This window comes from Amphibalanus amphitrite, unplaced genomic scaffold (genome assembly GCF_019059575.1).
Source record: "Amphibalanus amphitrite isolate SeventyFive unplaced genomic scaffold, NRLGWU_Aamphi_draft 000057F_arrow, whole genome shotgun sequence".
Lineage (NCBI taxonomy): Eukaryota > Metazoa > Arthropoda > Thecostraca > Balanomorpha > Balanidae > Amphibalanus > Amphibalanus amphitrite.
In genome coordinates this window covers 1,179,112-1,204,506 of record NW_024881553.1, presented here as the reverse complement: position 1 = coordinate 1,204,506, position 25,395 = coordinate 1,179,112, and the positions used below count along the sequence as shown (strand labels likewise).

General features: G+C 51.5%; 2 protein-coding genes across 11 annotated transcripts in view; one reads left to right on the top strand and one right to left on the bottom strand.

The window, feature by feature from the left end:
* Nucleotides 1-21,852, top strand: part of LOC122378313 (armadillo repeat-containing protein 2-like) — a 33,049-nt gene extending 11,197 nt beyond the window's left edge. For 4 of the 7 annotated variants that reach the window (XM_043359247.1, XM_043359246.1, XM_043359248.1 and 1 more), the window contains 14 exons: nucleotides 2,495-2,587; nucleotides 3,067-3,900; nucleotides 8,504-8,679; nucleotides 8,956-9,058; nucleotides 9,879-10,051; nucleotides 10,364-10,560; nucleotides 15,302-15,470; nucleotides 16,346-16,525; nucleotides 16,768-16,874; nucleotides 17,262-17,374; nucleotides 18,057-18,170; nucleotides 18,764-18,917; nucleotides 19,617-19,777; nucleotides 20,111-21,852. In XM_043359247.1, coding sequence (XP_043215182.1) covers nucleotides 2,495-2,587; nucleotides 3,067-3,900; nucleotides 8,504-8,679; nucleotides 8,956-9,058; nucleotides 9,879-10,051; nucleotides 10,364-10,560; nucleotides 15,302-15,470; nucleotides 16,346-16,525; nucleotides 16,768-16,874; nucleotides 17,262-17,374; nucleotides 18,057-18,170; nucleotides 18,764-18,917; nucleotides 19,617-19,777; nucleotides 20,111-20,301 — 2,765 coding nt within the window. In that variant the 3' untranslated portion in view covers nucleotides 20,302-21,852. The remainder of the gene's footprint in view (nucleotides 1-2,494; nucleotides 2,588-3,066; nucleotides 3,901-8,503; nucleotides 8,680-8,955; nucleotides 9,059-9,878; nucleotides 10,052-10,363; nucleotides 10,561-15,301; nucleotides 15,471-16,345; nucleotides 16,526-16,767; nucleotides 16,875-17,261; nucleotides 17,375-18,056; nucleotides 18,171-18,763; nucleotides 18,918-19,616; nucleotides 19,778-20,110) is intronic. The other 3 variants (XM_043359251.1, XM_043359250.1, XM_043359249.1) reach the window with 1 other exon arrangement.
* Nucleotides 21,844-25,395, bottom strand: part of LOC122378314 (four and a half LIM domains protein 2-like) — a 190,101-nt gene continuing 186,549 nt past the window's right edge. For all 4 annotated transcript variants that reach the window (XM_043359253.1, XM_043359252.1, XM_043359254.1 and 1 more), the window contains 3 exons: nucleotides 24,979-25,148; nucleotides 23,671-23,857; nucleotides 21,844-23,341 (listed from right to left, as the gene is read on the bottom strand). In XM_043359253.1, coding sequence (XP_043215188.1) covers nucleotides 23,184-23,341; nucleotides 23,671-23,857; nucleotides 24,979-25,148 — 515 coding nt within the window. In that variant the 3' untranslated portion in view covers nucleotides 21,844-23,183. The remainder of the gene's footprint in view (nucleotides 23,342-23,670; nucleotides 23,858-24,978; nucleotides 25,149-25,395) is intronic.

The following is a 25,395-nucleotide window of genomic DNA, read 5'->3' as shown; positions in this document are numbered from 1 at the left end:
ATGGTGCTATTTTTGTTTCCGTACAAGGTCTAGAACTTAAAAAAAATCTTTTTTCAAAATTTTTGTATGTCGTGACGTCATAAAATTTTGAATAACTCCCACATTTTTGAACCGATTCTTCTAAAAATTGGTATGTAGGTGCACATAGACCACTTCTCTGACATACATTCCGGTTTTTTTCGATACACTCAAAGTTTTGGATTTTATAATTATTTTCCCAAAAAAGTCGGTTTTTTGAAAAAAATTTGGGCCAAAATCCAACATTTTCAAAAAACCGAGATAGCAATTTGATAGACAAGTAGAATCACGTATAACCTTTTTTGTTACGTCTTGATTCCTTTAAAAATGAAGATGTTAGCGTCGTTTGAAATTTTGCCGTTTTTGAGGCGAAAATGGCGAACGTGACGTCACTAAAACGTCAATTTCTCAAAAATTTTCCGACGGATTTCGCTCAAATTTTCAGGGAATTTGTCACTTTGATGTATGATAAGGTACTGAAAGTTTGACGTTGCTGGCGTAACGCGTTTAGAAGGTATTGGCGAAAAACGGGAGGGGGGCAGATTCTGCCCCCCCCCCCCAGCGGGGCGCGGGTTAATGTTTGTTGTGATGACCGATAAGGCACGCCGTGTGCCAGTCTGTCATTAAATATTTAGTCCGTTGTTTTATTTTCATGACAGAGTGCGGGAGCATAAGTATATATTTGGTGCAGTTAGGGGCGGATCAGGAGACCATGGCAATATTCCAACACCATTTATTACAGGGACACACCACAGCACAGCTTATTAGCCAACAGAACCTAATCAGTGCCGACCGTAACCCACAATCCACCAGCCAGTGGTTTCAGACGCCAGAAAAGCAATCCCACGGCAACTGCTTTCGGCATCTATTTGGGCAGTCGATTTAATCAGCCGAGAACTAATGTTTGTCTGTGTAGGTACCCGAAAGTGCATGCATAATCCAATTAGCTGACCTGTCCTCCGTGATTTACGCAGAACCACTGTTTAAATGTCAGCAATGTTTGCAATTCCAATGCTCTCTGGATTATTGCTGGTTTCAGAACTTCAATAACACAGTGAAAGTTTACCTTTTACGGCCGACTCTTTTCTTGAAACTTAACTAGAAGGTCACCGATCAAAATTTAACTAGAAGCCCACCAACGTCTGTCATTAATGGAAAAGGACGGCGAGTTTTACAGAGAGCACCTGCAGCACACGTCACGTGCTTTAAGTGTTGCGCTCGGGTGTGGAGGGTGTACCCACCCTGGGTGTAATTACACGGCCCGGTGTCAGTGCGGTGCCCGGGTGTGGAGGGTGCACCCACCCTGGGTGTAATTACACGGTAATATGGTGTCAGTGTGGTGCCCAAGTGTGGATGTGTACCCACCTTATGTGTAGTTGCGTGGCACGTGCGGTGACTGACCTATGTAGAGGCGCTAAATTACCATGGCGATGAGAGCCAACATCGGGCGGCCACCACTCGGGCTGGTCGCCGCCAACTCTGAATTCTGAACATTCTCAAACCCGTAGCGGTAGAAGTCACGCGTAATGTGATTCATGTGGCGTTAGGTTATTCTTTTTTAATGTTCCAAATCTAGCCAACCATTTTACATTGAAGTTAGCAGCTTATTGCCGCATCATAGTCGTAGATCATCGCTGAGTTTGACCTATAGCTTACAGAAATAACCGTAACCAGTGACCCTGACTGGTCCGCCGCGGTAACTGCGAATGTGACAGGGAGTGTGCACTGTGCAGTACACAGCACGGTCTGCAATCACGGAACGGGCGGCGCCATGGGGTGCAGTATGTGGGACTCTATTGATCCCGAGGGGAGGGGGCACACGACGGCGGTCAGCGGTCACATGATGCATGGCGCATGTGGGTATACACCGCACCCAGTGGGCGCCCGAGCCAGGGGTGGTCAGACGGAGCGGACTGGCCAGACTCAGTCGGACTGGGAATCGAACTAGACTTGGTCAGACTACGTGTATGTAAGTGAACGAACCAAATCTGTCAGATTAGATGAACGAACCAGACTCGATTAGAAGCTGGGCTCACCAAGCAGACTGTCAGACTGGGGGATCCACCCGTACTGTCAAACAAGGCAAACAAACCGTAGATGTCAGACCGCTGACTGTCAGACGAAGCGAACGAACCAGATTCGGACAGACTGGGCGCCCGAATCAGATTCGATCAGACTGCGGAGCCAGACTGATTCGGTCCGACCGGCATCTGCGGTTGTTTGGCGTCATCACTGCGTAAAACGTTTAATTATTTATCTTTTGGGAAATCTCGCTTTGGCTTGGATGCTGCTTAACTCGATGAGTGAATATCCTATTTTTCTTATCAACGGAAAATGTCACTTCGATTCGATATAAAAAAGCAATAAAGGCTTCTGCCTTTTTTCGCCGAAGATTTGTATCAGTGAGTGCCTTCTAGGCTTCTAGTGCAGAATGCAATGCATCCCAACATCCCTATCGGGTGTTCACTGTTCACAGATGCTGGCAGCAAGGGCAATTACCACCTGCCGGCCCTGACTGCGCACGACCGGGTCAGCCGGCGTCAGTTTAGGGCGGCCTCCCTCGACAAACGTGAGTAACCCCGCCAGCGACTCTCTCGTCAAAGGCCTCCCTCGGCAAACCATAATAACCCCGACGAGAGGGTTATTTGACTGCTAATGACTTCGGTGAACGGTCAACAACTCCGATGGTCGAGTCTTGTCAAACAGAACGCCGTAAACGGACTCATAGCTGATTTAAGCTTGTTCTGGTGTCCCTAATATGAAGTACGTGTAGTTCGACCGAACCACGAACGTTTCGATCGATGTTCGGCCTTGTTCAGTGTTAAAACTGTTCATGTACGATAATTCTTCTAATCTCAACTTCCCAGAATAAATCGACTGTTTGACGCTGACTTCATGGTGTGCCCCGGGGCTCAGTGCTGGCTGTCGCGTGTCTCCTAATGCGGTGTAATCCTGTCGTGATTGTACCATCCTTCAGGTAACGTTCGTTCACCGCGGCGGCACGCGGCACCCTGTGAGGTGACTCCCTCCGTCCCCTCCCTCCCCCAGTACCGGAGGAGGGTGAGGAGATGCTAGCCGCGGCGCTCTCCAGCCGTAACGCGCACAGCGGGCCGCGGGAGCGCACCCGGCACCCAGTGGAGTGCGTGCCGCGGCCGGGGGTGGGCCACCCGCTGCCGGAGCTGGGCTCGGCGCCGCGGCCGGCCGACGTGCAGCCTCTCAGCGTACAGCGGCAGATCGTGGAGGCGCTGCGGCCGACCGGCGAGCGGGCCGCGCGGCCGCCGCCGCCGCCCTCGGCCGGTCACCTACTACAGCTGGTGCTCTCCCAGCCGGAGGACGCCGGAGACCTGCACCTCAGCGACCTGGAGAGCAGCCAGAGGATGACCAGCGGGCCGAGCACCGCGGCGCCCTCCTCCGCCGCCTCCGCCACCGTCACACCGGCCGACAGCGAGCCGGAGGCCGAGTCCGCGGACGACTTCGGCTGGTCGCTGTTCAGAAAGAAACGCGGCATCCCGGCCACCACGCGGCCGGCGGCGGGTCGCGCGGCGGACCGAAAACCCGACCGGCCGCGGCTCGGCGTGGCTGACGACGCGTTCACCAGCGATCCGACGGCTGTTTCGGCGGCCTCCGGGCCGAGCGGCGGAGGTGACGCGATGGCGCGGCTGCACCCGGACGCGGCGCCTCTGCGGCGGCCGGTGGTGGCCCGCCGCGGCCGCAGCAGCTCGCCGCGAGCTCCGGCCGAGCCGCCCGAGGTGGCTGAGTACGCCGAGAGTCGGCCGGGCAGCGCGGTCAGTGGGACCGGGCCGGAGGAGGAGGAGCGGCCGCGCTCCCAGGAGCAGCAGATCCTGGCACTGCTGGCGCGGCTCACAGAGATGGCTGATAATGGTGAGTGACGAGAGAGAGAGAGAGAGAGAGAGAGAGAGAGAGAGAGAGAGAGAGAGAGAGAGAGAGAGAGAGAGAGAGAGAGAGAGAGGGAGAGAGAGAGAGAGGGGGAGAGGGGGCTGAGTGCTGAGCGACGATTACAATGAATGCTAAGGGAGGATAACGGGAAAGGTTTTGGAAGGATAGCGATGAAGGTTTTAGGAGAATGACGGCGAACGCTTAGGGTGCCTGAATACCGATGAGTGACTAGGTAGGATTATTAGCTCAGTTCTCACGAACCATTTAGCTTTGTATGCATTGGGCTGTGTGCACGACAGCCCTGGTATTCAGGGCCACGCCATTTCGAGTTACAGGCGTAAGTTGAACGCCAAACTGACGGATCGAGCCACAGACTTTTAGAGAAGTCTGTGACTTGCAAATGACTCAGATGCCTGTTATAATCCTAGGCTGGGGGGATCCAGAGCGTCGTAAGCCTCGTCGTAGCTGCGACGTGTCGCAAGTTGTGTAGTAAGTCGTTTTTGAAGGGATCAATCGATGAGTAGCGTTACTTAAGTAGTAAAGTCTATCGCAAATAGCCTGATTTGCGACACAACTTACGAATTTGAAATAGCAGTCGTAAGTTGTGTCGCAAGTTGACCTTGCCTTGAGGAAGAGGTCACAGGTCACAGGTCATTCGGGTCATGGTCACGAAATTTACATGGTAGGTGTAAAATTGTTTAAACTTTAGATCCTGAAAATTTGGTTGCAATCCGTTGACGCTAACGCGAGTTATAGAGATTGAACTGACGGGTCGTCTATGAGTCCTCAATCCGTGCCAGCGAGAGTGTTAAAAATGGTGCATAATATGTTATATTCACATTTATTGGGGTATTCGGGGATATGAAGTAGCCTAACACCATTCCAGCAACTACTGGCGAATCCAGAAAGGCGGTCTTGGACGTTGCAAGGGGCATCCCCCAAAATATTCTCCCAATTCCAAAAACGACGTGTCCCAGCTGACCCCGATGACCTCCAATGAGCTCTGTGATGACCCCAAGTTGACCTTTTTGACCTGACCTGTCCCAGATGACCTCCGTGACATCCTTTTGAGCTCTCTGATGACTTCAAGCTGACCTCTGTGACCTGACGTGTCCCAGATGACCCCCATGACCTCCAATAGAGCTATGTGATGACCCCAACATGACCTTTATTACCTGACGTGTCCCAGATGACCTCCGTGACATCCAATTGAGCTCTCTGATGACTCCAAGCTGACCTCTGTGACCTGACGTGTCCCAGATGACCTCCATTTGAGCTCTGTGATGACCCCAACTTAACCTCTGTGACCTGGCGTGTCCCATATGACCTCTGTAACCTCTAAGTGACCTCTATGATGACCCCAAGCTAACCTCTGTGACCTGTCCCAGATGACCCTCATGACCTCCAATAGAGCTCTGTGATGACCCCAAGTTGACCTCTGTTACCTGACGTGTCCCAGATGACCTCCGTGACCTCCAATTGAGCTCTCTAATGACTCCAAGCTGACCTCTGTGACCTGACGTGTCCCAGGTGACCTCCAATTGAGCTCTCTGATGACCTTTAGTTGACCTCTGTGACCTGACGTGTCCCATATGACCTCTGTGACCTCTAAGTGACCTCTCTGATGGCACCAAGCTGACCTTTGTGACCTGACGTGTCCCAGATCGCCCCAATGACCTTCAATTGAGCTCTGTGATGACCCCAAGCTGACCTCTGTGACTTGATGTGTCCAAGATGACCTCCGTGACCTCCAGTTGAGCTCTGTGATGACCCTAGGTTGACCTCTGTGACCTGACGTGCCCCCAAGTTGCCGTCTGTGACCTGGCGTGTCTCAGATTACCTCCGTGGTCTCCAATTGAGCTCTTTGATGACCCCAAGTTGACCTCTGTGACCTGACGTGTCCCAGATGACCTCTGTAACCTCCAATTGTGACCTCCATCTACAAATTTCTTACCTCTCTGTGACATCAAACTCTCGGAACTCATTTCTTCTAAAGCATCGATTCTAGATGCCCTATAGCCACGAATCTCCTGTGATCGATCCCAAATTTTATGGCAAATCACGTGAGCGTTAGCAACCACAAGTCACCCAGTTAATACAAAGCTTCAGAATCAGAGAACATGCTTGACCTTGCTGTCTCATAAGCTCGCAAACCAGAAAGGCGAATGTTCCTTTATGCGTGATAGAGTTTTCGACCTTACTGACGTTTACTACGGGATCAGCTGATCGTGTAGCCTTTTAAATTCTCGAGTAAAGCGGGTATTTAAGCCTCGTCGCAGCTACGTTCTGTCGTATCCTCCGACAAACCCCTCTTTCCTCAACATCCCTCCTTTTCCGCTACGACACAACTTGCGACGGCATATGTGTCGTAACTTGCGACGTGTCGTAGATGGACTTGCGACGCCCTGGATCCCCCCGGCCCTAAGTCTTACAAAACAGCTCTGCTACCTCCCAGCGATGAAAATCTAGTGCCATAGTGGATATCAACCTTTCAGATAATATTCTCATAACGTAATTAAACACGAAAGCCGCTCGTGCGCGGGCTAAGCTGACAAGAATGGCATTCCGTCATCGCTTGCCATCGCGAGTAATGCGGCTGTCTGCTGTGCAAAGACGATTACTTAGTGAATAAAGGTCAAACTACGGCTTCAGGGCGGTGACATTAATTCCATTATTGACCATATCCAACTGCTCAACAGGATGGGGTACCATCGCAATGAGCCATTCCGATCGATTCATTTACCACCCACACTCAACTAATCTCCCTATGTTAACTCCATCACCATGGTTTTTACATGCAATGTTTTCAGCCATGGCCTTTGTCATTTCATGTAGGTACCTTCTTCATATGCCTGCATGTTCACAAAACAGAGCGGTGTCTGGTGATAATGCGTTCAGTCCATTGAAGCGAAACATCAATGCTGTTTTTTATGCCACCAAACACCGACAATGGGGTTCATTGTCAGGCGGGACATGGCCTTTCTCTCCGGAGTGTCGCCGCTCTGGGAAGCTCTGTTCACGCCGACAGGTGGGCTGTCTTCGGAGGTGTATGTAAATACAGTCGAGCAGGAGGTGGTTACAGACATGTAGTTATGTCAGTCTGCGACTGCTGAGCTACTACATATGTCGGCAGTTGCCAAGGCGTGTGTTATGAGATGATTGGTATCAAAGTATTTGATGGTGAACTGACCTCTAGGTAATGCTCTTCCTGTACATTTCAGTTTAGGTGAACTTTCCTGGGTCCGTTGACCGTTAGGTATGTAGACCACCAATTACCTCCTAAACCAAACTCTACACCAAGAGTTGCTTTCAAAGTCTCATCAATATGATAACCAATCAATGGCCAAAACTTGCCCCATGACAGGAAACTGACATGTTGCTAATGGCGTGTCAACGCTGCTAAAGGCACAGACACGTATTTTGATACTCTGGCGACACTGATAAATGCACCTGTGGCATAGGACAACAGGGAGGCTTCCATCGTTCACGGACCGTGAATTTACACGGTCCTGACAGCATTGTTCGCCGTTTCACTAGCTAATGGCTAACTGTTGAGTGTTGATGGTCTTAGTCTAACACTTAAAGTCGCAGCTCACTGACGAGAAAGTCGGCCATTTAGCGGCCAAACAGGTCGTATGCTAGACTATCTGGGTATTGTGGCCTTGTGGTAAATTATATAGAAGCATGGAGACGTGTTTGAAGTGCTTACGGTGAAAAGGCGAAATGTCCGCTCACGAACATTGTTCTGTACCTAATCAGTAGGAGCTCTGCTTCTGATTAAGGACTTGTCTTAGCGGGTATTATGATAAGTATTTATCAAAAGGCTCAAACTGTCACAAGAACACATGAAAAATTTGGCTGCAGTGATCTTTCCAAAGCAATAACCTTCTATTGCCTTGCAATAACCCACCTTTATTGAATTAACGCATTCTGATAACTAGCGAGTCAGGCAGACGGTCTGTCTAGGTGTATAGACTGTTCCGCAAGACAGCTCCGTACGGCGGCACAGCATACCCAAGCAGTGTGCTCCGAGGGCCATGCCACGTATTTTTCACAGTTGTTCAGCGTTCACGTCGTCTTGCTTCTCTGCTGTCTTCTGCTCTCTGGGCGCGACCAGTGACGCAGAAACCTACAAGACATGACCAATGTAGCAGAGATTCACGAGACATGACCTGTGATGAGAGACGCAGTAGCGCACGAGACATGACCAAGAATGAAGAAAGATCCGCGAGACCCGTCCAGTGACGCAGAGACGCCGTCAGCGACCGGTGTAGAGATGCTGACGTCACGATATTTAGGTTCGATTTAACATCAATATCTAGACAGCGGAAGCAAATGGATGCAAGGAGGAGTGGCCCTTACATGACTCGCTTGGATGGGGTCGGGGATCTGTGATGGGATTTGGGAATTCCAAGGCTTCGCACTTCGCAGTGGACCTGGATAAAAAATATGGACGCTTCACGCTACCGAGGCAATTTCATAAGCTTTTGCTAAATCAACATTGTCACAACTTCACAATGTGTTGGTAACTGCTGCCTACGAACATGCAGATGATGAATTTCTTTCCATCGCCTCTCCCTCTGCCCAGGAGCGGATAACGCTGAGGTGCTGACATCTGTTGTTGACCTGTATCAACTGCTGGCTGACACGAACCACCTGGGTCGAGGCTCCCAGCACCGGATTGCCACTCTGAAGACGATATTCCGCTTTGTGGACCGTCAGCACCCGCGGCTTTTGATGCAAATTTCTCGAACCATTCTAGCGGTAAGTGGCGGGCAGGGGTTCGGACGGGCGGGTGCGGTGAATTTTATGTATACCAGGGGAACCAGTCTGGGTGAGGGGCAGTGGTAGGAGGTCTGCTAGCGACAGTGCACTTTCCTGTACCCTTAGGAGTATCTCCAAAATCAAAGGTCATTGACCGCGTTCTTGGGAACGCTTAACATGACGAGATGCTTTTACTCTGGAATGCATTAATGTAGTGCAACGGCTTTGTACTGATGCTAAAAGCCCTAACCTGACCATAATTCTTGGCGCTTTCAGTTGCAAGTGAGTGGGAAAAACCTGACCAGTGTATGCAAATTGGTCTTCAAAGTCGCCCAGGACGATGAAAATGACGCTCTGTTTCTGGAGGGCAACTTTCTCGGTAAGTTTGAGCTACACCCGGCAGGTGAGCTGACATAGGCACTCGCTGCTTCCACAGATAATGCTTTTGTCCGTATTCTCTAAAAAATTTCCACAACTTTGATGTGACCAATCTATATTAGTAAAGCCAATTACTATGACACCAAAGCTGACAACTATTTTCATATCGGCTCTGTCCAACGGAGACTATATGAAAACAGACGATACCACCCGTGTAGAAAAGCCAGCCTATATGAGCTGTCCTTCTTTCACTATATAGCAAGTCACTATAAAGAATGACAAACAGTGACGGAGACGCCAGGAAACCTCAGGTGCCCTTAATTACTGGAAACTTTTGCCACACTTCAGGAACGTCTTAGCTTGATTAACGTTATTTTTTTTTGCAATTAGTGAAACCAACAAAGTTTTTTTTTCGAAATCCATAATGATATGGACGCAGCTATTTTCTCTCGAGTAAATGTTTACGAGTGCACATGAATCGTTCACTACTAATTAGTATAGCATGGGACCCGGCCGCATGGATCAATGATCGACCATATATCACCTGATCAGTCGAACCCGAGCCCTAGGGGAGCCCAGTGGGCTGGAGTGGCTCCTGGTGACACAGCACAGTTGATTGTCATGGGTCAGTCCGCTCAGGCTGGTAGTAATTGCGTGTCTGCTAAGGCCAAGGGTCACTGGGTCCATACCCAGTTTAACTAGTCTAACTAGTTACTGCCCAGTCATGGATTATCGTTAGTTAGCACGGAATGCGTGGTTCCTGTGCCTGGCGACCTGCCCGTGCTGTGCCTAACTCCGTTTGGCCCGCGCGTCGCCACTAGAACTGCTACTGGAGATTATCGGACGCAGCAGCCCCCTGGACGACGGAGAAGCGTGTGTCTACAGTTACGGCGCGCTCAAGTTTCTGACGATGAATCCGGCGCTGGTAACGCGACTCATGAGTCTGGGCATCCTAGACCTGGTGGTGCTGCATCTGAAACTCATCACCACAAAGGTACGGCACCACAGCCGGTCAAATTCACAATCACAATCACAATGAGAAACTTTCCCTAGTGCACTTGAGGCCATTCATGCAGTTTCAATTCGTCTCGCTTTCTGCATTATGAGGGTGGTGATACTAGAAGCGAGGCTGGAAGCTGGGATCGCAGATGCGCTGTTGAGGGAGTTCATCATAACGCCTAACCTTTTTGTAATGCTAGAATCGGTCTAACTAGACGTCTGTGCAACAGAGGATATGATTATCACCTAGCTATGATAGACTGAACTAGCTACACATCCCTCCTGATTTCTCCCCTCTCCACCTCAGAAGCTGGAGAGTAAGCGCGTCTCGGAGCAGACCGGTCACGCGCTGTACCAGCTGACCGGGGTGCTGCGAAACCTGGCCAATGTGGACTCGACTCTGCCGCGGCTGGTGAGCTCCGGCGCCACGGCGCAGATCTCCGGCGTGCTGGCCCTCTTCAGCGCCGACATGGACGTCATCTCCAACGTGGCCAGAATCCTCAGGTGAGGATGGTGGGCGGTGGCAGAGGTCAGGGTTCTCAGGCGAGGATGGTGGCAGAGGTCAGGGTTCTCAGGTGAGGATGGTGGCAGGGGTCAGGGTTCTCAGGTAGGAATGGTGGATCCTCAGGTAGATCAGGTGGATCAGATGAATGGTCATGATCCTCAGGTAGATTGTTAGTCGAGGCCAGTATCCTCACTCTTCAAGTGGTGGCCGAGGTGAGAATCTGGTGAGGTTAGGGTGTGGTTCATTGGCTCCTCAAGTGAGGCTGGCAAGGTTTTGTGAACGAAGTGGTGGCCGGCGTGGGAGGCTGGCCGCTGGAGGTGCCTTGTGTGGACCTCTGAACAGTGTGAGAGGTGTGGACTGTGGATTTTGGGTTGTGGAGTGGTGGCGCTGGCCGCCGAGTCTATTGGCAGATGTGGGTGGAACGCCAGGTATTTGCGGAACCACTGGTCCATGAGGTAGACGACGTAATCAGTTATATCATTTCCTTGCGAAACGAAAACTGCACATTTAGCTTGTGACTGTGACGTAACTTAGTTCCACCTGTAATTAACCTGCACCTAATTAGTTTCTTTTGACTCCTGGTACCCTGACGCTGTGAAGAATGTCGCCGAGTGCGATAAACACACTCAAACACCCACCCACCCCCACACATGCCTACCATGTGATATTGAGCGGTCTTCGTCGCCAAGGTCGCAGCCGTCGGCACGCGTGTGAACCACGTGCCCCTGGGGCGGCTCGACAGGTTCAGCCGGCTCCTTTGGAGAGCTCCCCGCCGCCGACTGCCGGGTGACCTTTCACGATATCGTCCGTATGGGGTCATTTGAGCACAGAACATCCGTGGAAGCGGAACAGAACCAACCAGCCCGATTGCACAAAGTCATACAGGCATTTAATATTAGCTTATGTCAGCTTATGCGTTGCATGATGAGTCTCGACACCGGAGTCGAGACTTTTCGCGCTATTTTGATATCCTACTTGTTTTGCTATTGTGGGTTCTGCATGGAACTGAGGCAAAAGATGTTCGATGGAACTTCTTTACGCCTACATCACAGGGCAGTGAAAAACATCCATAGCCTGTGTGTCTGGTACAGTTCTTAGCCAAATTAAAACGGATCACGACTGGAATCCAATCAGCTAGAATGCTTCACATAAACATGTTTTCGGCGAAACACCCGCAGCTATGATCTATTCGTGGCGTTCCGATCAGTTTATCACTATCGGTGATTGGTTGAACGCCCACCTGATATTGTCGGCGATAGTAGTGTGGCTATCGGGTGCGTCCGTGCCGCTGTAACAGTCGTTTATGGCGTGTCAACATTCATACGCCTTCAACTTGACCCATTCTGGCCAATAAGGAGCATCGGCGCTGGACGGGGTATATTTTAGGTCGGACCATTTTAGTCAGGTCGCTGCCTAAATCGATGGTCACCAAGCACGCGCCAGTCCTGCAGTCACGCCCCTGCTATGGGTGTTTATTATTCACGTGATGGGTTTGCACACGCTCAATATTTACACGATACGGAGTCGGGTATTTATGCCGGCGAACCTGACATGGATTTAATTGCGTTAGATCGCCCACTGTTTTTCTTTCACTGAACATCATTTTCGCCGTGTTTTATCAATTGCAAACATCTGAATATGAAAATATCGTTTCTTTCAATTGGTCAGCGACTCGTATTTCGTCATTGCTGGGTTCCAAACGAGAAAGATGCGAACATAACTTACCTCACCCCACGTTACCGACCTTGAGAAGTTGATTTATGCCATGGCCACCCACCTTCTAGCTCAACCCGGTGACTACTCCCTCCCCGCTTCCTACCCTCTCATTCCACCCACCCCTCAGATCGGGTAGGATTTACACTTCGGCCATCCCCAAACGACCCCGCGGCGTTCCCGGCCCGCTCCGGCGCTCGGCGGCCGCGGAGCCGCCCGTTGCGATGGCGATGGCAGTGTTTCGGTCTGTCGGTCGGGCCGGCAGCTCGATAGCCCACCGACACGGCTCCAACTGTAGGCCGCTGCCGCTCCGTGCACGTCGCAGCCGTACGAGGAGTGGCACAAGTACGACACTGCGTGGTATACATCATTTGTACTCGTGGCTTAGCTGGGACCCTACAGAGAGGGGTGGTTACGTACAGCGGTGTGCGAGAAATCCAACACCAATTGCTCGTAAGAATTGCTCTGTTGTAAAATACCTTATTTCTATTCGTTGACTTTCGATCCTTTACAATATTACACATGCGTGCTCAATGTTCATACTGTAGATATAAATAAATCATCGTCCACAGGGCCGATATCATCGTCCCAGTGCAACTTTCTCTATATCCCATGGGACACCAGCCATTCCTCCGTCCATTCAATCCATTCCTCCGTCTCAATGGCAGGCCCACCGGTCCATCCGTCGACATCCGCCATCCGTCACCTATCATCTGTCATCTGTCATCTGCCATCCGCCACCCGTTCTTCCATCCCTTCAGGGTTCCACTCGCGGCAGCACTTACGGGCGATAGTTTCTCATTCAGACACTAGATGGCAGCAGTAGTGTGCGCCTGGAAGTGTAGGCTGTACCGCACTACTTGATCCTCCCGACTAACACCAAGCGGGATAGAGGGAGGGTGGAAATGTGGGGCTAAGCTTCGAAATAATCCAATTAATTGATAAATGCTGGCATGATTATGAACTCTGCAGTCTACATGGAAAGTTTTTGCACTCGTATGATTGAATGCGTTGTTTGCACGACGCTGCACTGCTCTTCACAACGCGGTACAGCCAGTGCAAAGTGCAAACCGATCCAGGTTAGACACAAACTGGCTGCTTAGCTGCTTATGAATTGTAGCCATCGGTTATGGCATGCCCCGTTGTCAGTTTGTCCTGGATTATTCCCAAATCTCAATGCGTTCTGTGCTCATATTTTTGGACGGTTGCATGCGATGGCACTACTGGCCGTTATGCGTTTATTGCGTCGTGCATAGATCCATCCATCATCTGGTTTGTTAAATGGCCATCGCCTCGGCACTGCCATTGGATTGAGGTCCTGGAATAGGGTCAGACCATTTTCTAACATCGCGTGCCACATTTACGCAGCTTATTCTGATTTGTGGGCACCGTTCGCGGCACTCGACGGTAGGCATCGTGCTTATTGTGACTTAGACCTCGTACGGCCGTGTCCCATTTTCGTAATGTGGACAGCCGATGGGGACAGAGGGAAGAGCTGACGCAATGTCCTGGTGATGAGCTTCTATGAAACTAAAAAAAATACAGCAACGAAGTTGCTGGACAATGGTAGTCTCTGTTTTACCCATATTGCCAAATTGGCGACTCTAGATAAATACAAGAGTTCTTTGGAGATCAAAAATTAAATCAAATACAACGTCAACAACTGTTTTGCATAAGTTAGTAGTTTTAATAAATAACGTCTTTTTTCATCCAGTACGCCACGGTACATTCACAGACTGTTTGTCGGTGACCTACCCTGCTTTGACACACTACGACCACCAGTCCACCACGCCCTGGCGTGTCCTGGTGACAGTAAAGCCACATGAAACTACCTCCGGTGCCATGCCAGCGGTCCGACCGTTCCAAACTGCGCCACATTCGTGAGTGTCGTGACGGTGCCACTGCCCTGATTGACCGACCGGCCGGCGCGGTGGTGTGGTGTGCGGCGAGTGAATGTGGCGCAGCACATTAGACACTCAGCTAGGTGTCGTCTGCGGAACACATAGTGCATGATCCGTATGAATATCACCTTGGATGAATAGCAATATTACCAATAATCGGGTCAACTCCATTACAGACATTCGAGCTGGTCGATTGGTTGTGGGGAAAGCACTGCTAAACGGTCGTTTCCAATCACTCAACCTGAAATCACTGACTCTTGGCTAGATGCTCAATGCTAACTTCCAGACATCTCTGTAGAATTTAAGCCACACCGATTTTCACTCTGCCAAGCATCCCATGCAGATAGCTCAAATGTCCTCTGTAAAGACTCTCGCAGAAATTTCAGCAGAAATTGACCTAGCATCTCCTGCAGACAGTATAATTACCTACATTCTATTAAGTATACATACAAGCATTTGGCCAAACATTGCCGCTGTCGGCTGTACATAGACCAGGCAAACGGATTTGGAGCAGGGTATTCTCTCCGAGCCTCTAAGAAATCTAGAACGCGAACAACGAACAGTGCCATTTGCAGGGAGGGAGCAGAACATTCATGATTGCTTGACTATGTGTGGTACTGGACTACGTCCGGTAAAAGTTGTGTGATTTACGAGCCATTTATAACTCTGTCAGGGTGGCTTCCGTATCACTAAAGGCATCTTGATTTATCAGATAGTTGTGGCTATTATGAGACACCGTGAAATTTCTCGATCTGGCTATTTCAGTCCTGAGTCATAATTGCCATGCCACCAGCTTTTGCATTTTGTAAGAGCTTCTAGGAAATGTTGTTGCAGACTTTAGCTAGCCGGTAAATAGTTTATGCCATCGTTGCGTTGATTGCACATAGCGACGTTAGCAACATACCGCCAAATGAAATGCTTAGTTCTTTGCCCGAATCTCTAACACGTTTCTTGTGCCTGTAAGGTATGCGAGAACATCTTTGACGTTCAGCATTGGTCGAACGGGTCCAATGGAAGCTTACGAACTTGTAGTCTGCACCATAACATATAATTGACGCTTTACTGAGACGACCAGCATAACGTTGCTATACTAATCCACTGGTATGCCCGTTTGCCTATTTGACAGCATTATTTCCACACACGACGAATGCTGCGAGCAGCTGGTGGAGAGTGACCTCAGCTTCCGGGCCTGCATCAAGGTGCTGAAGAAGTACCCCGGTGCCAACAACATCGTGGTGCGGATGGGCTACGCGCTCGGCAACCTCATGGCCCGGTCCGAGTCGGCTAGAGTCAAGGTGAGTCGCACCAGGAGTCGCTATATGACTCGGGGCGCACCGCTACCGCGCTCAGTGCCCAAAGAGGCTCGCTGTCGGCTCGGCTGCATCTGAAGGCTTTAATTCTTGCGGAAAGTGGTTATGGCGGACCGAGTTGCGGATTCTGTGTTCTGGAATGCAAAAACGGGATACCCAGTTGTGTGTGATGCGTGCCATTTTTACAATTCAGTAAACTGGTGGTGTTTCCACGAAAAGTCATGACATTTCAGCGAACCTGCGGACTGCCACGAAGTGACATTTCGCAGTTATCACGTCATCGTTGCAGCATAATGCAAAATTTACCGACGCTAGATAGGACGCTGTGGGTGCCTTTCATGTGGTGTAAATGAAGTATGAACCCAGGCGTTTCCAGCAGAGCGCTTGGGTGGAATAAAGGCCAGCGTGGTCTGAAAGTGCTGCTGTTTTGAAACTCGCAGCTGATTGGAGCCAACTCCTGTTCGGAGGAGCAATACCCCATACCTGCTCGCATTGGATAACGATTATGGTAGCGAATCCGGACGACATGTGTTGATCGATGGCGACTGGCCTTGCCGTCTTGCAACGCGCACTAGACGGGTCAAACGGCCCCGACAAGCCAATACCGATTCTGCGGTAGGGTCGTGCAGGCATGAACTACGATATTCTATGGAAAATCGATCGACCTTGCGGAGCCGCAGCAGCTTAATGTTCTAGATCAAATACCGACAAGTAGTCCACGGGTTTATGCATTACGCAGGTGTTGGTGCAGGATGAGTGACACTGTTTCAATGTTTATGCATACTCGTTTGTTCATTGATCGACTAGTGCGCAGTTGTGGAAGTTTATACCAAAGTGACGCTTACGTCGTGACGTTTCAGTTCTTCAGGGAGCCGGAAGCGCTGGAAACCCTGCTGAACCTGCTGGATATGTACTCCCGACGGACGGCCAGCAGCAGCAACAACAACGGCACAGCCAGCTCGGAGGCGGGGGAGGCCGGCGACTCGGCCGCCAACGACCCCGGCGCGCTCAGCGGAACGCCAGAGGACGTCATCGTCAAGGTAAGGGGTCCGGCGCCCTCAGAGATACACCAGAGGACGTTGTGGTCCAGGTAATGAATTCGTCATCCTATTGTAGTTTCCAGTGAAACGTTGCAAAGCCCAACTCCCCGGAGCGTGCTAACAAACCCAACGGTCACCGTGATGGTTATGTCTTTCGGACACTATAGCTGTTTGTCCATTCGTATGACGTTTGTAACGGTAACGAAAACGGTAGCAGTGACGGCAAGGGTGACGTGTTGCAGTTGATCCGTGTGGTGGCCAACATGGTCATCAACCAGGAGGTGGGCTCCGAGGTGTCCTCGTCCCCGGCCTGTCTCAAGGTGCTGCTCGGTGTGCTGAGAACCCACAGGTCAGTCGGTGGGGCGTACTGCGAACCCACGGGTCAGTCGGCAGGGCTGGGCTGAGGGATATGGCAGTGTGGTTCTCTCTCCAAAGCATACTAGAAAATAAGCATCGGGTGTGATGAATGTATGCGGCATATGGAGTTGTCAGCGGATAACGCATAAGCTGAATCTGGTTTTATCCATAGAGATGTGAGAGGTTACTTATGGCAAGCAAGACCTTGGAGACTGTTGCTTAATAAATACTCCATTTTCCCCTCCCGGGCAGCTTCCATAGCATAACTCGATTATACCACAGCTGACCTTAGGCTCACCGTACAACTGACCCGGTCCGTCCCTATATTTTACCCAGCCTGGCCTCACAGCTAATCCCGTACTGTTCCACTCTGTTTCAGTGTGGAGGAGCATGAGGAGCTCGTGCTGTCCTCTCTGTCTATGCTCAACAACCTTACCTTCTATGCCAGCGAGGAGAGCGTCGTTTTCGAACGTCAGGCGGAGGTAACGCATTGTAAGTATGCCCGATAAAAACGCACTTTCTTGATTGTGTGTACTCAGGACAAAACACTTTCCTTTTAGCATTGGCAGCCCATTGTAAAAAGTAGTATGCGTCATGTAATGACGAAACGAACGACCTATTGCTATTCCCCACTGTTACTGGACTCATAAATTATAGATCGGATACGTGCACAACAAACTGGCGACCACACACAATCCCGATAACAGCCTTTCCACTGCCAATGCGCTTCGAACATTGTATTTCCCAAAACGCGTGTCTTGTAAGGAGTCAGAGCGGCCGGCTGGCCTCAGTCGATAGCTCAGTATTCGCTGACCGCCGCCACGTCTGCCCGGGAACGGCATCCGTGCAAACTTGATCAGGTACTATCGGAAATCAATGACCGGCGCAGTGGGGACGCATAAACAGCTCATCCACTGACCGGCCAGTGCTGACGCAGGGACGGATGGATCAGATTGAACTCATAATGTAGCGCTGTGTCATATGGGCAGACATATCCAGTACCATAGGATTACGAGGACCATGGGACTCGAAATGGTGATTGATCCAGCAGACCAGCAGTCGGTAACAGAGCTGTTCCGTTATGCTTCCCATGAGATTAACTACTGATGAGTGAGCACTAGCCCTCCTGTGTTGTGATGGTTTTCTAACGACACTTCACGTTTGTGTTCGGCAGGTTTGTGCTCGATGCTCCGGAAGGAACACACCGAATGTCAGATCGAGGTTCTGCGGGTGTTCGGCAACCTGACCCGGTGGCCGGCCGTCCGCGAGGCACTCGCTGACCGAGAAGGTACGAGTCTGCGGGTCTCCGGGGAACACACGCACGGGACTCACGTTGTTAGCTACACAATCAGCATGCATTACACAATACACAGACGTCTGGACGCTACGTCTGGACGCATTGCATGCTTTCATATTTTCGTACAAATGTGGACTCTGTCACCTACCTACATATTTAGTTATGTTCATGCCATACCGTCCTACATATTTAGTTATGTTCATGCCATACCGTAAACATATAGGGCGACATTTTGTGATTTTCAAACTCAACTCAATCACCCTAATAGATTCATGCATGCTGACATTCTGATTTTCGAATACAACGTACAACATGCAGCATACAACATTCATAGCCTCTTTATCAGCAAGTAATCGATTCGTATGCAGTTTCAAACAGCGCCCATTATGTAACCTTGGACATTTTAGTTCCCACTAGCGCCATTTTTGTACGCATTTCGCCGTTAGTCACTGCCATGTGGATGTTCAGCTGTAGTAATTTGGGGGTACGCACCAGAGTATATAGAAAGTATGTATAGCTCCGCACACCCCGCTCGACTGGTGTCTAAGGCCGACACCGGCCGATCGGTGACGCTGTGACCCCAGACGTGTCTGGTGATGCACCAGTGGTGTCGCGGCTGGTGACGCTGCTCGACTCCGATAACCGGGAGCTGGTCTACACCACCGTCGGCGTGCTCATCAACCTGATGACCGACCCCGGCAAGAGGAGCGACTTCAACAGCTTCGGAGGCATCGACAAGTGAGTATAGGAGATGGAGGACGGGCGGGTTTTTACTTTATCGCGATGAGCTCGTTCTTTTCGAGGTCTGCGAATATGATAAAATTGAACAATGAATCCTGACTTTTGGACTCATTTGCAGCCTATCTGAAACCACAGACTTCTCTGTGCTTGAGCTAATTAATTTCAGTTTACATCTAAAATTCGTGTTCAGGAAGCAACGAACATTGGTCGATAGTGAAGGCCGTGTTTTAGTTTATTTATTTATATTTCAATCCATTATTCTGATTGACTTTATCTATAAGTCATCCTTACTTCCGCTTTAGGTGCACTATCATACCTCAACAACGTTGCAAAATAAAGCGCAGTAAAGACCATAATATAACCGAGGCGTTCGTCGTGGTTTGGTGTGCTTCCAATTCACCACTTATTCATTCAGTATAATTTGTTTCCGGGTTCATAATATCACTCAGCGTTCAGGCATTTCTCCACAACCAATCAAAATCTCGGCAACTCGATTCGTATTTACAAATATGAGATGACTCTGGACACGCATTTTAGCCGCTTTTTGCTCTTTCCCGGATAATAAGGAAAGCAGAAATGAACGCCCGTCGTACACACCATTTCACGTTAGAATGTTAGATGTTGAATGATCACAGAGTACCACCCAGCCCGTCCCCATACCGCTCCCCTGACCTCACTCCGTCCGCCCTCCGGCAGGCTCATCTTGGTGCTGGAGGACTTTGGCTACAGCGACTGGCAGCTGGCGGCGCTGGTCTGCAAGGTACTCTGGAACCTGGCCGCCGACACGGACGACGCCGGCCAAGTGTTCTCCGACCAGCAGGCCGACCAGCTCGCCGTCGTACTCGACGAGTATCTCGGTATGTGAGGGAGGCACGGCGGTGTGTCGGTTTTATATAAGGGAGGCTGGTGTATTGGTTGGATGGATCTTGTACCTGTCGCATATTTGATTTCCTCGGCTCGTTCGAAAGACACGCACGGCTTTATGTGTGACTCAACAGTTTCAAACTGTAGTTGACCCACATTTGACCCGCATCTGACTTGTGCTTACCCGCTTTCCTTACCTTATCCCCCGCAGGCGATGAAGTACTGTTCACAGAGTCGGGTCTGACGGCTCTTTTCCCCCGCAGACGACGAGGTGCTGTTCCCGGAGTCGGGCCTGACGGCTCCTGACCCACCCCTTTCCCCCGCAGACGACGAGGTGCTGTTCCCGGAGTCGGGTCTGACGGCCGAGGAGCAGCAAATCGCCGCCATGTTGCGCCCCCTCTGGGAGGAGTTTGCTGACGTGGCCGCCAGTCTGCTGGAGAAGCTGGATGACTCGCTGGAGTCTGTCGCCTCGGCCGCCGCTGCCACCGTGCCCTCGGAGAGCTCCAAGACTGCCTAAACAGAGCCAGAGGGCGCTACCTGCGTCCGAGCGGTGTGCTCATTGAGAGGTTCAGAGGGGTACGGACGGCTGTGTGCTGTGTGTGCCGGAAGGTTGTGATGTGGTGTGCTTGGGAGAATGCTGAGGGGAACGCTGCCAGGGATTTGTTGCCCCTGTGAGTGCGCAATCTGCATTGAATGGTCTGAGTGTAGACCGGCATTTGGCTGGTGGGTGTGGTTGGGTTGGAGGTCTGGTGGTAGGGCAGATTTCTGCCCGGCTCTCAGTCATATCATGGGTGATATTACGATGGCTCGATTTCGTTACAGGCTGGTGTCAGGGTGGACATCAGCCATGTATCATACTCTGTATATAATTATCTGTCCGGTGTCTATCCCGAGATCTGCTGATGCCGGTCTCATTATAACTATCCCGGATCATCTCAGAGCCCCGTTGGGTTGCTACTGTCGTATCTCAGTAAGATCAGAGGGAATACCGTAGCCATGTCACTCGTCGGGCTGCCGGGATACACTGTGACCAGAGGACGGCGCAAGTCGGGATTTCGAGGGACGGGGTGCCAGGGGATCGGACCTCTGTAGCAATTACATGACGTGGAAAGTCCGAGTGAACGGCTAAGCTGGCTAAAACTGGCTAAATATGTGACCCCAGAGGGTTCCGAGGACTGCTACGGTGGTGCAGAGGCCTCCCGGCGAGTTGTGACTGTGATGTTTGTTTTGTTGGTTCTAATGAGACCATTTCAGGACCGCGGGATAGAAGAAATTAAGGCGTGGCATTGGTCTTGGCGGCCATCACGGCTGAGACCGTCGCGCGGGACAGGCTACCCAGCGGTCTCCCCAACATACGTGCGCCTGCTCCTGAGGAGCCAATCGCGTATGACGACCGTCCAGCCCGGAACAAGGGTTTACGGTGCTGAGGACGAGCATTTGTGTATGTCACGTATGATGACGACCGTCCAGCCCGGAGCATTTGTGCGCCCTGACGATTAATAAGAGGGGTCAGAGGAGACACTGTGATTGAGAGACGTGGGCTGATAGTCGCTGCCGGAGCTGGCAGCGGATGCGCCATCTGGTGGTGATACAGAGGACGTGTGCTTGTGCCGGTCTTCAACAGATGACGGTGTGGTGACAGCCGGCTAACAGATTCAGGCTGAACAATGAATATCATACCAGTGTACTTCTTAGCACTAACCAATTAGGTACTGAAAATCGTACGTAGAAGCTGGGGATGGCAGGCTGACTGATGGTAGCACCCAATCAATACTCTGCCTGGCTGTTCGTCTACCGTCATAATGTGAGGTTTGTGACTTCTATGCCTGAGACAATAATTATGTGCAATATCTGTCAACACTATCCGTCGGATCTCGTTTGTGCCAGGAGTGTTGGTCGGCACTTGAATGAGTGAAACTGATTGTGATGGACACAATAATACCGCCTTGTAGCAAATTTTGCGTCAGTGTTTGGTTCGTTTCGGTTTTCCTGCTCGTTTTTCCGTATGGTGTAATTCGGTGTTTGTGTAGCGCGAATACACCTCCCAAAAGTGGCAGACAATGGTTAATCAAGCGTTTATTTCCTTCCACAAGCGAAATATTAACAACAGCCAACATACATAAAAGATGGTGAAAGTTCAAAAATAAAAATAACTACCCACATGACATTTGAGGAGAGTTGTTGAACAGGACGGCAGGAAGTCGATAGAACAACACTCCTCGAGGGGACAAAGGAACCAAAAACTTGGGAAACAATCTAACAGCGGATCCTGGCTCGAATTTGGAACTCTGCAGGTGGAGTCGGGCGGACCCCCGGAGACCCCTCGGTGGCCGGAGGAGCCATCAGCCCCCTGGCCTTCCGGAGGGGTCCCGGAAGATCCGCGCAGCCTGGCCAGCAGACTGATAGGTTACTGTGAACGCTCGGGTCAACTGAAGTTACATGTATGGGTGGAAAGGGAGGCCTTGTTACGGTGGAAGGAAATATATACTGTTCTTTCTGACCCATACGTCAGTAGCCTTGAGACAGTAAGGCCCCGAGTCCAGGCTGTAAGGCATGTCTCGCGTGCCGCCGCAGCGCTCGTTCTTCTATGTACAGGCCTGTAACACTCGCCCTCGGAGGCGGCACGCGCAGGAAATAAATACAACATCTCAAATCATCATGATCCCTACGGGTAAAACGCAATCGAGTCAAGCGACAGCCGACTAGCAGGTTCAGTATATATCACGCACGCGCGCGCTCCCCGCTGCCGTGTCGGCGGCAGCGGCGGCGGCGACGGGCGGCAGGACGGCGGCGGCGGCGGGCGATCCCACTACCGGGACGCCGCCGCCCCCACCGGCCCGACTACGGGTTAATGGAGACGGGTTAGTCAATCGGTGGCTGGCGCGGCTCTGCCCGCCGTCTGGCGAGCCGCTGCGCTCCACTCTCGCTCACTCGTCGTCCGCTCGGCGCTCGGCGCGCCACTCTTCTCCCTCCCTCTCGCGCGCGCTCTCGGACTCTCTCCTGTCGACCGGCCGGCGCGCTCGGCCGGGACGTGACACGCTGTCTGTGCTCCGTGTGTCTGTCTGTGTCAGTGGGGTGTGTGCTGTGACTAGTGTGTGCCGTGTGCAGCGGTGGGCGGCGCGGGCAGGGCCGGGTGGCCCGCCACAGCACGCCCGCTCACCGTGTCTCTCGTGTCACGTCCTAGCACCCATGTATAAAATTCATGATATTGCACGCCTAACCACTCACTCCGCGCACCACTTACTCGCGCAAATGTCTACCAACACAAAATAGAGAAAGATAGAAGTGTCACACTTTCCGAGCCTCCATCAGCGCTCGGCCCGGCTCGGCACACCTCAGCCCCCACGCGCCCGTCGGCGCAACTTCAGCTTCTGGCCGCGCCCGCCAGGTGTCAGCAGCTCACATTAGCCGCTGCTTGGCGCACTCGGGGCAAAGGATATCCGAGCCGTCGGTGATGAAGCCCTTTCCGACCAGCGAATTGCTGCAGCTGGCGCAGATGAAGCAGTCGTTGTGCCAGTGCCGGTCCTCGAACGAGATGAACCGGGTGCCACCGATGCCTGCCGGACGGACATACAGACAGGGCGCGATCAGACCTACGGCGAAGAGCGGCAGATAGTAGGGAGCAGCACCGAGCTGAGATCATAGCAGCCATCAGTGAATATCGACAAAAAACCATGAGTGTACGAGTATACCTCCATATACGGAGCTGCACGACCAAACCGATATAACAACCAATAAAATTTGAATAGTTGGAACGTCTCGCAAATGTCATGGGATACTTGCATATTATCTACGGCATGCTGATTTCACCGAATCTTAGGAAAATCCTAAAACGTCTAACCACTCCCATCCCTCCCCTATAAAGGCCCCCGGGGGCGTTACGGACCGGTGATGGGCTTGGAGCAGGCGGTGCACCGCTTGGCAAACAGCTCGCCGAAGCAGTCGGCGCAGTAGGGCTTCTCGTCACGACTGGTGAACCGCTGGCCGGCCAGGCTGGTGTTGCAGTTGGTGCAGGTGAAACACTCGCGGTGCCACGGCTGCTGCTTGTAGGTCACGCCGCCAGTGGTGATGATCTGCGGGGGGAGAGGGGTGGAGTCAGACGTGGGGCAGACGTGGGGCAGACGTCAGGACCGGTGTGTGACTGGAAGAGTGTGGCTGCGTATAATCCAGCCTCAACAGGGAGGGGCATTAGAAGTGATACGATCAGTCATGGTGCATCGACGATTGCTAGCTCATTCATAAGTAGCTCGTAAGTACACATCAAATACGCTTAGTCCTCAATACATCTGCTATGATTTATGAAAGTGTACCGATTATTAATGCCTATGCAAACATGATGCAACCGTTCCGCATGATAAGACGCGTCTAGACATCGGCCAGCGATTAACTATCATTGAAGGCAAAGGGAGGGGGGGGGGGGGGCGAACACGGCACCGGCATGCATCCTCAGACTTCGCACGGTATACATCTTTGGACATTGGTATTCTACTGGACGAATGGGTCTGTTTTTTAGAGCAGTGCCCGCTCCTAGTCGCCGTGCATCAAAACAGACCAGCACACCGCGTGGGCTGAGGTCTCCGATAGGATCAGCCGCGCGCCGGGCGCTTAGTGGGGACATCATACCGTCACACACGGCACTGGGGACCTCTGATCAAAACAGGGGACACGCGGAGCACCGGCTCAGGCCGGGACGATTAATGCACTATGCATACTGCATCTGGTCTGAAGGCCGATCAGATGACCAGAGCCAGCGTAAAAACATCGTACTAGAGCTCGCCGAAAACAGCACGGCGCGCTTATAGCCGCACTGGTACAGCACCTGGTCACCTGCAATCTGCATGTATAGTCGACTACAGAATGATGTTCCACTCCTCAGAAGCGCTAAGTTGAAGAATCAGTTGACCGGAGCGCTAAGTTGAGCCGTTTATCACGCAATTAAGCGTGTCGATTGTGAGCATTGGGACAAAGCTATAATATGTGAACTCAGCCCGTGTGATGCGGCACAGCCTACCACTCCAGGCAATTAATTACCTGTGAAAAGTGGAACACCATTCTGTAGTCGACTATACATATTTCAAAAACATCTCTGGTTTGATACCTTTCGCCTACCCTTCCCTTTCTCATCTAAACCCGTTACACGTACTGACACCTAGCTGAGAAGTCCGAGGACTCTCACTCTCGCGTCTCGACTGACCTTGTCGCACTTGATGCACCGGGTGGCGAACTTCTCCTCATAGCAGCCCGTGCAGTAGATCTCCTGCTCGCGAGGGATGAACGACTTGGTGCCAATCGGCGTCTGGCACACGCAGCACGCGAAACACTTCTCGTGCCACTGGCGCGTCTTGTACTCCATCTTCTTCGTGCCTAAGGACACAAGGAGCGCAGTGGTGAGACACCGGTGCGACACCGGTAGGGGAAAAGGGATGTGGCGAAGGGCAGAGATAGCAGGGAAGCAGCAGTGAATCAGTGTAGTCTGACTTCCTCCGACCCGGGCTGAATTAGTCGGCAAGTCCGGCATTCGTAATGTAAAATCTGAGGGCCTGGGCATGCAGCAGCTGTCGTTATTAGCAGCTCATCAGTTGATACAACGACGATACTCATCCCTCTATCA